This window comes from Chenopodium album, chromosome 1, assembly GCF_948465745.1.
Source record: "Chenopodium album chromosome 1, dcCheAlbu1.1, whole genome shotgun sequence".
Taxonomy (NCBI): Eukaryota; Viridiplantae; Streptophyta; class Magnoliopsida; order Caryophyllales; family Amaranthaceae; genus Chenopodium; species Chenopodium album.
Genome location: NC_137834.1, coordinates 11,407,069 through 11,419,720, shown reverse-complemented (window position 1 = coordinate 11,419,720; position 12,652 = coordinate 11,407,069). Strand labels below are relative to the sequence as shown.

Genomic DNA, 12,652 nt, shown 5'->3' with positions numbered 1-12,652 from the left:
GTTTTTTTGCGACCAAGTAAATAACGACCACCGCGTTACGATCGTTGACGGTCACAATTATTTTTAGCGACTGTTTTTGCTATTTTCAGCGACCGTTAGAGGCGGTTGCAGAAACCTTAAGTTTATTAGTGAAAAGATGCATATATCTTGTTGGTATGAGCAGTATATTAAACTCGTATAAAACAATAATTAAGGGTATTACAAAAATAGACAAGAGAGTCAACATAGTCTGTTGCCCAATTTCCTTCCCGGTAGATATGTCTTTCCTAAAAGCTTGAAAAGAATCCAAAATAGCCTTGACATCTACCCTAAGAATTTGAAGTTTTCATGGACAGCTAAAATGGCCCTGCAAAATATTAATAACTGTGAGATTATCGCCTTCAATAGAAATATCAAAAATATTAAAATCCCTAGCAAGAAGAAAACCATTGTGAAGAGCTTATTGTAGGAAGGCTAATTATGCGTACGAATGGCAACAAGCTAAGGTTACCCAGGTGGTCCCGAATGAACACACCTGCAGTAGCAGAACTTTGATTAGAAGAGCCATCAAAATTAAGTTTACAAAAAACCGAAAGGGGGAGGAGACCATGAGATAATAGGTGGGGGTGTAGGAGGAGGTGACAGTGGTGTTGTCCTGGTAGGAAGGTGGATAACATTAGGAAGTGACCAGGACTCCTATATTATTCTTTAAACATATAGCTCGAATAAAAAATACTATAAACATTAGCAGAAGACTTCTTAAAAATTACCGCGTAATGATGTTTCCAAATACTCCAAAACAAGATTGTTATCTTAGGAAAGAGTCTATGGGAAGTGACTTTAAGAAATCTAAAAAAAATATCATGAATCTGATTAATCTGAGGGATATGCGACCAAGCCACTGAAGAACAGAAGAAGAAGACCAAAGTTCCATAGACAATGGGCAAGAGGCCAGGGAAAAAGATGATCCTGAGTTTTAGAACGATTAGAACAAGTGCACAAAAACTAAGAACAACAATATTGCTAGTAGATAGAGTATGACGAGTAAGGAGAATGTTACGAAGGATTTTCCAAAGAAAAGTCTATATTTTAGGGGGAATATCCAATTTCCAAATCCAGCAAAATTCACAACACAACTTTCATTAAAATTATGATATAGTATCTATTTAACGTCGTCTAATATATATTTCAAAGTAGGAGGTAATTTATTAATGTGCTATTTAAAAAAAGTTCAATTTTCTAGGAAAAATTGATAGGTTGTAGTCGTAATATAGAAGCTTTTAAATTCAAAATGTTAAATATGGTAGCTCTACCAAAAAAAAAAAAAAAAAACAGATGACACCATCCTTGCTATTAGAATGGAAAAAATTTTATTGAGAGAGTGATATGTGGACAATGATGACATCAGCATAATCTATTTGAAATAATAATAGTTATCCCCGTCCAAAAAAAATATATTTATAACTGTATATTAGTAATTAAAAGTGGTCAAAGTTAGTATCTAAATACTCCCGTTTTTGTACAACCATCCAAAATACTATAGGCAAAACAACTTAATAGCCCGGAAAACAACCAAAGGGGCCTAAAAAATATCATAAAACTGTAGGGAATATTTCAAGCATTACCCCAAACTTGAACCCCACTGTGATCATACACTTAAGCATGGTGGCGTCCAAAGGGAAAGAAGCTAGAGCAAAAGAGTCGCCAACAAGTTTTAAGAACTTATAAGCCGTTCACAGGGTGAAGGTTACACCCCTTAACGACCCAAGAGATCGTTAACTCCAATAGGTCTGGAACCAAGACTTGAAGTTCGGGGATGAAGGTACAAATCCAATCTAAAAAAGAAAGAACCTGCCCTAATAATATGCCTCTACTTTATTCTTCTCGTACTTTCTGACTAACATGCAATCAATAGGTTTACCCTAAACCTGTTTAATCTATGTTGGTTGAATATTAATGCACAAATACATCTATTATTGGCGATCACTTGAATTATAATCAAATTAACCCTAAACAAAATTATTAATTATCTTATTAAGCGTTATTACAATGACCAATTCCCTTTAAATATGCATAAAAGGTGTGATCAAGCAATAACAATAAATATCAAGCAACATAATAATAATAATAACAATTATAAAATAATCATGTTAAAGCATAATATTAATAGCAAGATCCTGGGCATGATACTAACAAGATTAATAACAAACCTTAGCATGTCACTAAACAATAAAAATCAAAGCTTTAACCCTAATATGATACTAACATGATATTAGGAAAGAAAGTAGGAAGCATCATAGAAATCATAATTGATATAAGGAACTTATTGTTGTCACCCTAAACATGATACTAGGAAGCAATAAAACATCCTAACATGATACTAGGAATCAAAATAACAACCTAAACATGATTTATATATCATAATATCAATTAAACAATTAAAGCACTTACTTGGATGCCTTGTTCCTCTTTCTAATAACAAAATACACACGTTAGTAACTTCAAGGAAAATATAAAACAAACAATTAAATTAAATAATTGAAATAAAGATTTGGGACCAAACCCTCAAAAATATCAAACCTTTAACGTTTAGGGCGAAGGCAACTTCGAACTTAGCTAGGTGTGTCTAATGCTAATGTATGAGGAATTGTGTTTGTAAAAGCCTAGGCTAGAAAGAGAGAGAGAATCAAGAAATTCTTGATGAGAGTTGGTGAAAACGGAGGTTTAAGGAGGCTATTTATAACGAAAATCAGCCGGAATATGATAAAAAAGAATCAGAGTTTCGAAAAGAATAAAACATGACGCTGTCGCCGCACACACCTCTGTCGCCAAACAACAGAGCCTGTCGCCAAGCGACAGACGTGTCGCCGCAGCGCCAGGCCTGTCGCCAGGCGACAGCCTGTAGTGCGGCATTGCAGTCAGTTTTTCCACGCGTTTTCATATTTTGATAAAATTTAAGCGTACAAGGGGTAAAACTGTAATTTCCTTAAAAACACTTCTTTTATTCTAAATAAAACTCAATTATCAATTCTAATCACATTAGGATTCAAAAGAACTTTCTAGAAGATTCTAGAAGACTACAATCAATTCTTATTGCATTAGGAATGATAAATCATAATAGGCCCTCCTCTAGATCATTAGGCCGCATATAAAGATCAAACCGGGCCCAGTTTAGTGATTTGGCCATAACTTCTTCATTATTCATCGAAATTGGGCTTATAATATGTCGTTGGAAAGCTATTTTCGAGCCCAATCCAACTTCACTATTATTAGACCCTTGCTATGGACAAAACTAAACTGGATTGGCTATTTTTATAAAATAGGTTTTCAAAAATAGAGAGAAAGAAAAGAATTTAAAACTAACCGCAACACTAGACTTTTCACACTTTCACTTCATTCGATTAGGATTCGACGTGAAAGGTATTCATCATTGGGTTTGGTTTTGGGGAGACACAAATGGGTGTCTACAAAAACAAACTAAAACAAGTAAAATCTGATAAGTACCAACTAAAAACATACTTAAGAAAGAGAACAAACCAGAGGAGAGCACCATCCAAACCAAAACCACGAACATAAGAACCCACTAACACAAGGAGCCTCGAAACCCTATCCCTAACTTCACCGTTTCCGTCACGAACTTCTCTTGACGGCGGCGTTAGGCCTAGCCCTCCAGCGCAAGAACCCACGAAATCTTAACCCTAACTTTACTGTTTCCGTCACGGTCAAACTTACCGATAACATATGACGGCGGCGTTAGGCCTAGTCCTTAGGCTTTGTTTCGTTGGCGGAGAGACCCTAGAGTGAAAAGAACATGCTATTAAAATGAACATATAGTTAAAGTGAAAAGAACATACTATTAAAATGTAATGAACATATACCTAGAGTGAAAAGAACATGCTATTAAAATGTAATAATAAACATTTACCTAGAGTGAAAAGAACATAATGTTAATAATATTCTTTATCTCTATGTTCTTTCATTGTCAGTATGATATGTGTAGACACCCACTTGTGTCTCACCAAAACCAAACCCAGTGATGAGTACCTTTCGCGTCGAATCATAATCGAATGAAGTGAAAGTGTGGAAAGTTTAGTGTTGCGGATAGTTTTAATTTCTTTTCTCTTCTCTCTGTTTTTGAAAACTTATTTTAAGAAAACAGTCAATCCAGTTTGGTTGGTCCATGATATGGGTCCAATAGTAGTGTAGTTGGATGGGGCTTGAAAAGACCTTTTCAACGATATATTATAAGCCCAATTCCGATGAATATTGAGGAAGCTATGGCCAAATAACTGAACTGGGCCCGGTTTGAGCCTTATATGCGGCCCAATGATCTAGAGGAGGGCCTAATATGGAATTATCATTCCTAATGCAATTAGGAATGGTTTTAGTCTTCTAGATTCTTCTAGAAGGTTCTTTTCATTCCTAATTCAATTAGCATTGATAAATTCACTTTTGTTGACTTTTCAGAGTTTTAATTGAGATCAAAGAACATTTTTGAGGAAAAATACGATTTTATCCTCCTGTACGACAATTTCTATCTGATTTTAAGAAAACGCGTCAAATTCCTAGTCAGCGCCAAACGCCAGTTGTAGCGCCTGGCGCTAGCATTAACGCCTAGCGCTAGCCTTGGCGTTTGGCGCCAAGGTCAGCGTTTGGCGCTAATTCCTGTTTTACGCGTCAAAACTCTGTTTTGATATTTTATCTTTTTGGCTGATTTTCTTTATAAATAACGTCGTAAAAACTCCGCTTTGATTCACCTAGAATCATCCACAATCATCTACAATCTACAATCTACCAACTCTCATCAAGATTCTCTTGATTTTTCTCTCTCTCTTTTCTAAACTAGCTTTTTCACAAATACATAAAAATTCCGCATTCATTAGATCTAGACACACCTAGCCATATTCGAAGTTGCCTTCGCCCTAGACGTGAAAGGTTTAATTTCTGAGGGTTTGGTCCTAAATCTCTCTTTCAATTATTTAATTTAATTGCTTTAATTATTATTTTCCTTGAAGTTACTAACGTGTGTATTTTGTTATTAGAAAGAGGTACGAGGCATCAAAGTAAGTATTTTAATGGTTTTATTAATATTATGATGTAGAAATCATGTTTAGGTTGTTATTATGATATTCCTAGTATCATGTCTAGGGTAATTTTAATATTAAATATGATTGTTATGATGCCTTTTATGTTCTTCCTAATATTTATTCATGTTAGTATCATGTTAGGGTTAAAGCTTTGATTTTTATTGTTTAGTAACATGCTAGGGTTTGTTATTAATCTTGTTAGTATCATGCCTAGGATCTTGCTATTATTATTATGCTTTAACATTATTATGATTATTATTATGATGATTATGATTATGATTATGATTTATTATGTTGCTTGATGTTTATTGTTATTGCTTGAGCACACCTTTTATGCATGTTTAAAGGGAATTTGGTACTTGTAATCACGCTTAATAAGATAATTAATAATCTTGTTTAGGGTTAATTTGATTATAATTTAAGTGGTCGCCAATAATAGTTTATTTGTGCATTAATATTCAACCAACATAGATAAACAGGTTTAGGGTTAATCCTATTGATTGCATGTTAGTCAGAAAGCGCACATGAATACGATCAGAATAAATTAGAGGCCTATTATTAGGGCAGGTTTAATCTCTTTTAGGTTGGATTTGTACCTTCATCCCCGAACTACCAGTCATGGTTCCAGACCTATTGGAGTTGACGATCTCTTGGATCGTTAAGGGGTGTAACCTTCACCTCGTGAACGGTTTACAAGTTCCTAAAACTTGTTTGCGACTCTTTTGCTCTATCTTCTTTCCCTTTGGACGCCACCGTACTTTAGTGTATGATCACAGTGGGGTTCAAGCTAGGGGATTAACGCTTGAAATATTCCCTACAATATGCTTTTATTTGTGACATAACTTTATTGTTTATTTTGAAATGTTTTTTGAATTTTGTCTTTAAATCATGGTGGTTCAATAAAAATAATGGTCATTACATATTATATTATCACGTTCTTTATTAATATTACAGATGTTCTTTATATATATATATATATATATATATATATATATATATATATATATATATATATATATATATATATATATATATAAAGCCGGATGTTCTTTATAAAACAGCTATTTGTTCTTTACAAAACTATTATATCTTCATTATAAAACAACTATATGTTCATTCAACTTTTTAAAAAAAAAAATAAATAAATTGAAAATCCGTATGCACCAAGCGCATGGTGCATACGCCTCAAGGGAAAACGTTTCAATAGTGGAGAGAGAGAAATGGGGAAATTAAAAATTCTTACATTATTCAAATTAATTTTGAACTCTCAAGAGAAACAATGGAGAAGAGTGATGAACATGGAGGAAAAAGAGGAAGTAGAACACATGGAGGAAAGAGAGGAAGGGAAAAAGTAGTTTTTATATTATTAATGAATCATGTAATTAGAGCAATTTTATTATTTAATTTGAACGTATGAAATTACTTCTCATTATAAGATCCTTCTCATTTGACCCCAAATCTTATATATACATATAAAATTGAGATCAAGTGAGAACTTAGGTGAATAATAACTAGGAACCAATCTCTCATTTGACCCCTAGCTTTTTTCTCATATTTTTCTCACTCTCCGATCCTTTTGTTCTCTTTTTCTCCTATTTTCTTGCGCCTATCTCTTCTCTTATCCACGCTCCACCGATGACCACACCGACAACCACCATCTTATGTCGGCAACCAGCAGAAACCTCCAGCCGTCGGCCACCGGCCTTAACCTTCTTCTTTCTCCTCTCCTTGTGGTTTGGTATAAAAAAATAATAAAAAAAACTTTTTTCTCTGATTTAATTTCTAAGTTTGTTTAATTAATTCATCAAAGCATAATTTTGATTAAATTTTTAATGTTGTTTTTGGATAGTTGATGTTGTTAATTTATTCTTATAATTCTCATGTTTTAATTTGATTGAAAACCCCAATTTATAAACCCTAGAATTTGGGGATGAATTTTTTATGATTAAGGTTTGATTTTAGGTTATTGTGGTTGTAAAATTAATGATTAGAACATGTTTTTAATGAGTTTTAAACCCTCAATTAATGCTAGAATTTAATTATATACACTACTTTTTAATTGATTATGTTAGGGTTTGATCACCCATAAAAGGAAAAAGGTTCTTTATGATTTTACTTCCTAGTTTATTAGTGATGTTTTATATTAAATAAGTGTGGTGGAATTTTATAGGAAAATTCTCAATGGTGACCCCCCAACTTCTGCTACGCACATATATTGACCCTCTTGAAAATGGATTATACGAAATGACCCTAATTAAGAATTTTATCCCACTTATAACCCTATTTCATTAAATTGTTAATAAAATATAACTATAGTTAGATTAATTTTTTTACAAAAATAACAAAACAATTGACCTTACCACCAACCCAACCATCCCTACCACCTACCATACAACCTCTCTAATTTCCCCTCCCCTAAACTGCCAGCAACATTACCCCAGCCTCTATCACCACCCACCTAGAACCCAAAACCCCACTCATGACCCTGCCTCTCAGCAACCGGTGCACAGATTTCCCCCCACCACCCATATCGACCTAAACCAATCGAACATAAACTTGACCTTTCAGCAACTGTACCATTCCCTACTCCTCTCAATTACCCATGAAAGATCCTCCCACCACACCACCATTACTCACCCTCAACCTTACACAACACCACAAAAAATGCGGCGTTATTGATGCTGCTCCTCCCTCCAAACAAGCAACCCCATCTCAGTTGAAACCCTAAACAAGGGGGATTTTGTTGCGGTGTGAGAGGAGAGTGCTTGGGGTTAGAGGAGAGAGGAAAGGTTATAGGTGGTGGTCGGAGTAGCTTCTTCGGCAGGGAGAAGCCTAGGAAGCATGAATGAAGGGGACGAAGATAGGTTGGTTGGGGTTAGAGTTTTGGTGGTGGTGGAGGTGGAGATTGGTGGTTGGGTTGATTTTTTTAGTTTTTTTTTTAAAAAAAAATAACCATAGTTAATTTTAAATAATTTTAAATGAAATAAGGTTATAAATGGGATAAAATTCTTAAATAAGGTCATTTCGTACAATCCATTTTCAAGAAGAGCACCGTGTGTGTGTAGCAGAAGTTGGGGTCACTATTGAGAATTTCCCAATTTTATTTAAGTTATGAAAACTTAGCGTTGTTGAAAGAGTTTAAAATACCCACTTAAAGAAAAGGTTAAAAGGCTTTAAAGACATTAAACTGGGTTAGTTAGTGCGGTTTAAAGTAAATTATAGTTGTTGGAAATTGTGAGAATAGTGGATTAATTGTGGTAATGTATTTTTATTTGTATGAAGCTTTGAACTTGGTGGTGTCCAGCAGCTGTGGTTGAGTTTAGGCATTATTCAATGTATGTATGCGCATAGATATATTTGTGTATGCGTAGTATTATGCTAGGATTGTAAAGTATGTTTCAAGTGATGGATTTGTAATGCGAGCCGTTTATGACTTCTCTCTCTAGCTTTCTTTTTCTCTCTCGAGGGTCATCAAGGGTTTTCCTTCTTGCTTAGGCAAGGAGGCCTTGGGATCCTTGCTTGAGGATTAGTTGGGTTTCTTTCTCAAATTGTTTTTTCTTTTGCAGGTGTTCAGTCTTTGGGTTCTCTCACTAGTCCTGTCCTATTCTCTTTCCTCCCTTTCTTTTGTCTTTTTTCTATTTTTCTGTCCTTTTCTTTTCCCTGTTCTCTTTCTTATGGATTTTACTGGTATTGAAAATTTATTTGATGTAATTGTCACTAACGATAACTCAGTTGAAATTCTGATGTTGGATTCAATGCTTAATGAAAATCAAGATCCTGCTAAGGATCTTGATAAAGATATTGTCATGAAAGCTATTGAAACTGTTATTCCTAATACAGTTTCTACACCTCCTTCCTCTCCCAATAAGAAATCATTTAGAGAAGCTGTTCAAGCTTCTTCTCAATGGTTTTCTGAGGCTCGAAAGATTGTCATCACTTCCACCGAATGGGAAGATGAAGTTTTTTCACCTCCTGGCCCTTCTAAGGCAGTCTCTTTTGGTAAAGACACTCTGCAAAAACTCAGGCAACCTTAGAAGTTAACTCTGATGGGAAAGTGCTTAGGCATCTCAGTCCGTCCTTCGTTCATTACTCAACGTGTAAGGGCTATGTGGAGACCAAAGGGATCCTTGGAAGTAATTGATCTTGGAAAGGTTGTCTATCTTTTCCGTTTCTCTATCCAAGATGATTATGAGAGGGCTCTCCTTGGAGGGCCTTGGTTCATTTTAGATCACTATTTGATGATCACAAAATGGAAGCCAAATTTCCGTCCTTCGATGAATCCATTTGATAGAATGACGGTTTGGATACGCTTCCCTGAATTGCCGGTTGAATATTATGAAAAAGAAGATTTGTTTGATATTGCAAAGCTTGCAGGAAATCCCCTCAGAGTTGATTATGCCACCGATCACTTAAAAAGTGCCAGATATGCAAGGGTTTGTCTCGACATTGATCTTACCTCCCCCCTAATCACAAATGTCTGGGTTGGGAATAGTTGGCAATGCATTGAGTATGAGAATATATAATGTTTATGTTTCTTATGTGGAAAAATAGGTCACTCTAAAGACAAATGTAGCCAAAAGCAAAAAGATGTTGATTTTGTTGCAAACTTTGACAAAGATAAGGTTATTTCAACTAATCCTCCAGTTTCCAATAAAGATAGCTCCAAAGTGGATGAAGCATCAGCCTCCACTACCCTTAATTCAAGGGTTAATGCCTCCCATAGCTCATCTGAGTATGGCCCTTGGACCATAGTGTTCAATAAAAAAAAAGCCCTCCCCTTCCAAATTACAAATGAAAAAAATAATTATAGACCTATTTTCTCCAATCCTAACCAAAAACCCAAGCTAAGCCCAACTCCTAATCTCATCACAAAGCCTAATCCAACCAAGAAATTCTCCCAAAATATTTCTTCTGCTGATATTGCTACTTCTCCAAACTCTTTTTCTCTATTGGACCCCACTATCTCCACTCCCCATCAGAATTTAGCTAATAAACTAATTCATGGCAATGATGAGCTTCATATGGAAAAAACCAAAGAAAATCCCCCAAATCTCTTTTATATTCTTCTTCACCCAGACGCTTCCTCTTCCCCTTCTCTTATTCTCCCTCCCAAAGACCTTTCTTTCCATTTGGAAAAAGCACACTCGACACCAACAATGGAAAACCATGCAAACCCTTCCAATTCCCCTAATTTAAACACCATTTCTCATATCAAAATCACAAAAGAAAACAACAACACTGAAAAAAAAAACCAAGAAATCAATTCCAATGGAGAAAAACAAAGAAAAATTCCTCCCTGTACGACCTCCCCGGTGGTCAGTGAGAGTTCCCCGGAGGGGATCCTTATCGCCACCGCAGCAGCAAGCTCAAACCTCAAACCCTCTATCTCTCTCCCGCCCTCGAATATTTCAGGGAGAACTAATAACTCCGGCATCTCCCTTATTAATGAGAATGTCGTTCAACCCTTACCCCCGTCCTCTAACTCCTCCAATCCAACTATCATTCACTCCATCTATGTCTCCAGCTCAAATCAAGGAATTGATTCAAACCCCCCCCTCAATTACCCTCACCGATGCTATGGTTGTCGAACGAACCCTTAATTCCGACAATCCCGACCCACAATCAATCTTTGAGGCCTCTGCTATGGTCTTTGATAGATTCAACTCCCACTCCGTCCAAAATCGAGATGATGTACAACACTTTGCTCCAAATAACTTCCTTCATGACCAGCTAATTAGCACGGAACTCTCTACCTACTCCACCTCCACCACCACCACCTCCCCCGTCATCCCAGACGCTCCGCCCTTGGTATCAACAACAAGTTTCTTGGCCCAATTACCCACCCCATAACCTAGCTCTTCCTCCAAGCAACCCACAAATCATCAATCTTTGTTAAGAAAACAGCGAACAGGATTTAGAAAACCCCGAACACCATATGAAAATCTTCAAAAACAGAAAGGGAGTGGTGGGACTCCAGATAGATGTCAACTTCTAGGAAACAGTGCACACAATCAGGGAACTAGACTCAATGGTCATCCCGCTTAAAATGCACGACATAGTGATGATGGATCGAGCGGAAGCATGGAAGGATTGGGATAAATTCGACCCTTTATTTTGTAATGGAAAGCCGCCACCCCCGTATCCCGATCTTGATATGAAGATTGTTATGTGGAATGTCCGAGGTGCTTCAAGGAGAAAATTCATTCCCCATGCTTGGGAGGTAATTTCAGCTCATAATCCGAGTATTTTCATTTTCTTGGAAACTAAAAGTGATGGAACAAGGGCTTCTCATATTTCAAAGATTTTGGGTTTTGATAAACTTGAATTTATCAAGCCAAATGGTCTAGGTGGGATTTGGCTTATGTATAAGAACAATATTAAATTGTCGATAACATTGAAGGCCACACGAGGAACTACTTTCATGCTTTGTTCAAATTCTCTCCTCAAAGCAAGGAAGTTCTCCTTACTGTAGTGCATGCACCATCTTCTCCTGCTGAACGTCATAAGTTGTGGAATGACTTGCGTTCCTCCCTTCCCCTTGATGACACACCTTGGCTCTTTCTAGGTGATTTAAATGAAGTCACCAACCCTGTTGAAAAATCTAGTGGCTTAAGATTTCGACAGAGTTAGTGTTCTGATCTTAATAAATTGGCTGATGCGGCTTGTTTAATGGATTTGGGCTTCTCTGGCAATCCATTCACTTGGCACAACCCGAGGGAGGCTCTAAATATCATTCAAGAAAGATTGGACAGGGATATGGGAAATCCGAATTGGCTCAACACCTATCCTAATACTCAGGTATCTCACTTAGCTCGCACTTATTCCAATCATTGTCCTATTTTAATTTCAGTTTGTGATAATTATAATGGAGGCCCTTATCCATTTAGATGCAAGGCTGCTTGGTTAGAACACCTTCAATTTAAAGATTTTTTTGTTCAAAATTGGAATATGCATGATTTCGATTTCCTTAAAGGAAGGCAAGAATTTAGTAGTAATATTAAATATTGGAATCATAATATTTTTGGGAATATTACCAATAAAAAAACGATTAGTTGCTAGGATTGATGGGATTCAGATTGCCCTTTCTAAACGGTATTCAGCTTTCCTTGTTTCTTTAGAAAAAGATTTACTTTTTGAATTAAATCACATATATAAAATGGAAAGAGTCATTTATGCTCAAAAATCGGGTTGGATTGGAGGAAGAATGGTGATTGTAATACCAAATATTTCCACATGATGGAAAATATTAAAAGAATCAGGGGAAAAGTGTTAACTTTGCAAGATCATGATGGTAATTGGACCATTGATTTAAATGATTTGAAATGCATGGCTAGGGCTAATTTTTTAAATGTTTTCAAAAGTGTTTCTGTAGACTTTTCCAAATTGCTTTCTTATCAATATCCTAAATCTATTCCCTCCTATTCTGATCCTAATTTTGCCCTTCCTCCTTCTACTGATGAAATCAAAACCCTTCTTTTTAAATGGACCCAATTAAGTCCCCGGGTCCTGATGGCCTACAACCTATTTTCCTTCAAAATAATTGGTTTTTCCTTGATTCTTCCATTTCAAATTTCATTTCGGATTGT

The 12,652-nt window shown here is 35.9% G+C and overlaps 1 protein-coding gene across 1 annotated transcript; it reads left to right on the top strand.

Annotated features, from left to right (window-relative positions):
- The first annotated feature begins 9,112 nt into the window (after positions 1-9,112).
- LOC145628289 (uncharacterized) lies at positions 9,113-9,589 on the top strand. Its single transcript, XM_081680583.1, has one exon. It carries the CDS (start codon positions 9,113-9,115, stop codon positions 9,587-9,589), a length of 477 nt encoding a protein of 158 aa, XP_081536709.1.
- Positions 9,590-12,652: the final 3,063 nt, after the last annotated feature.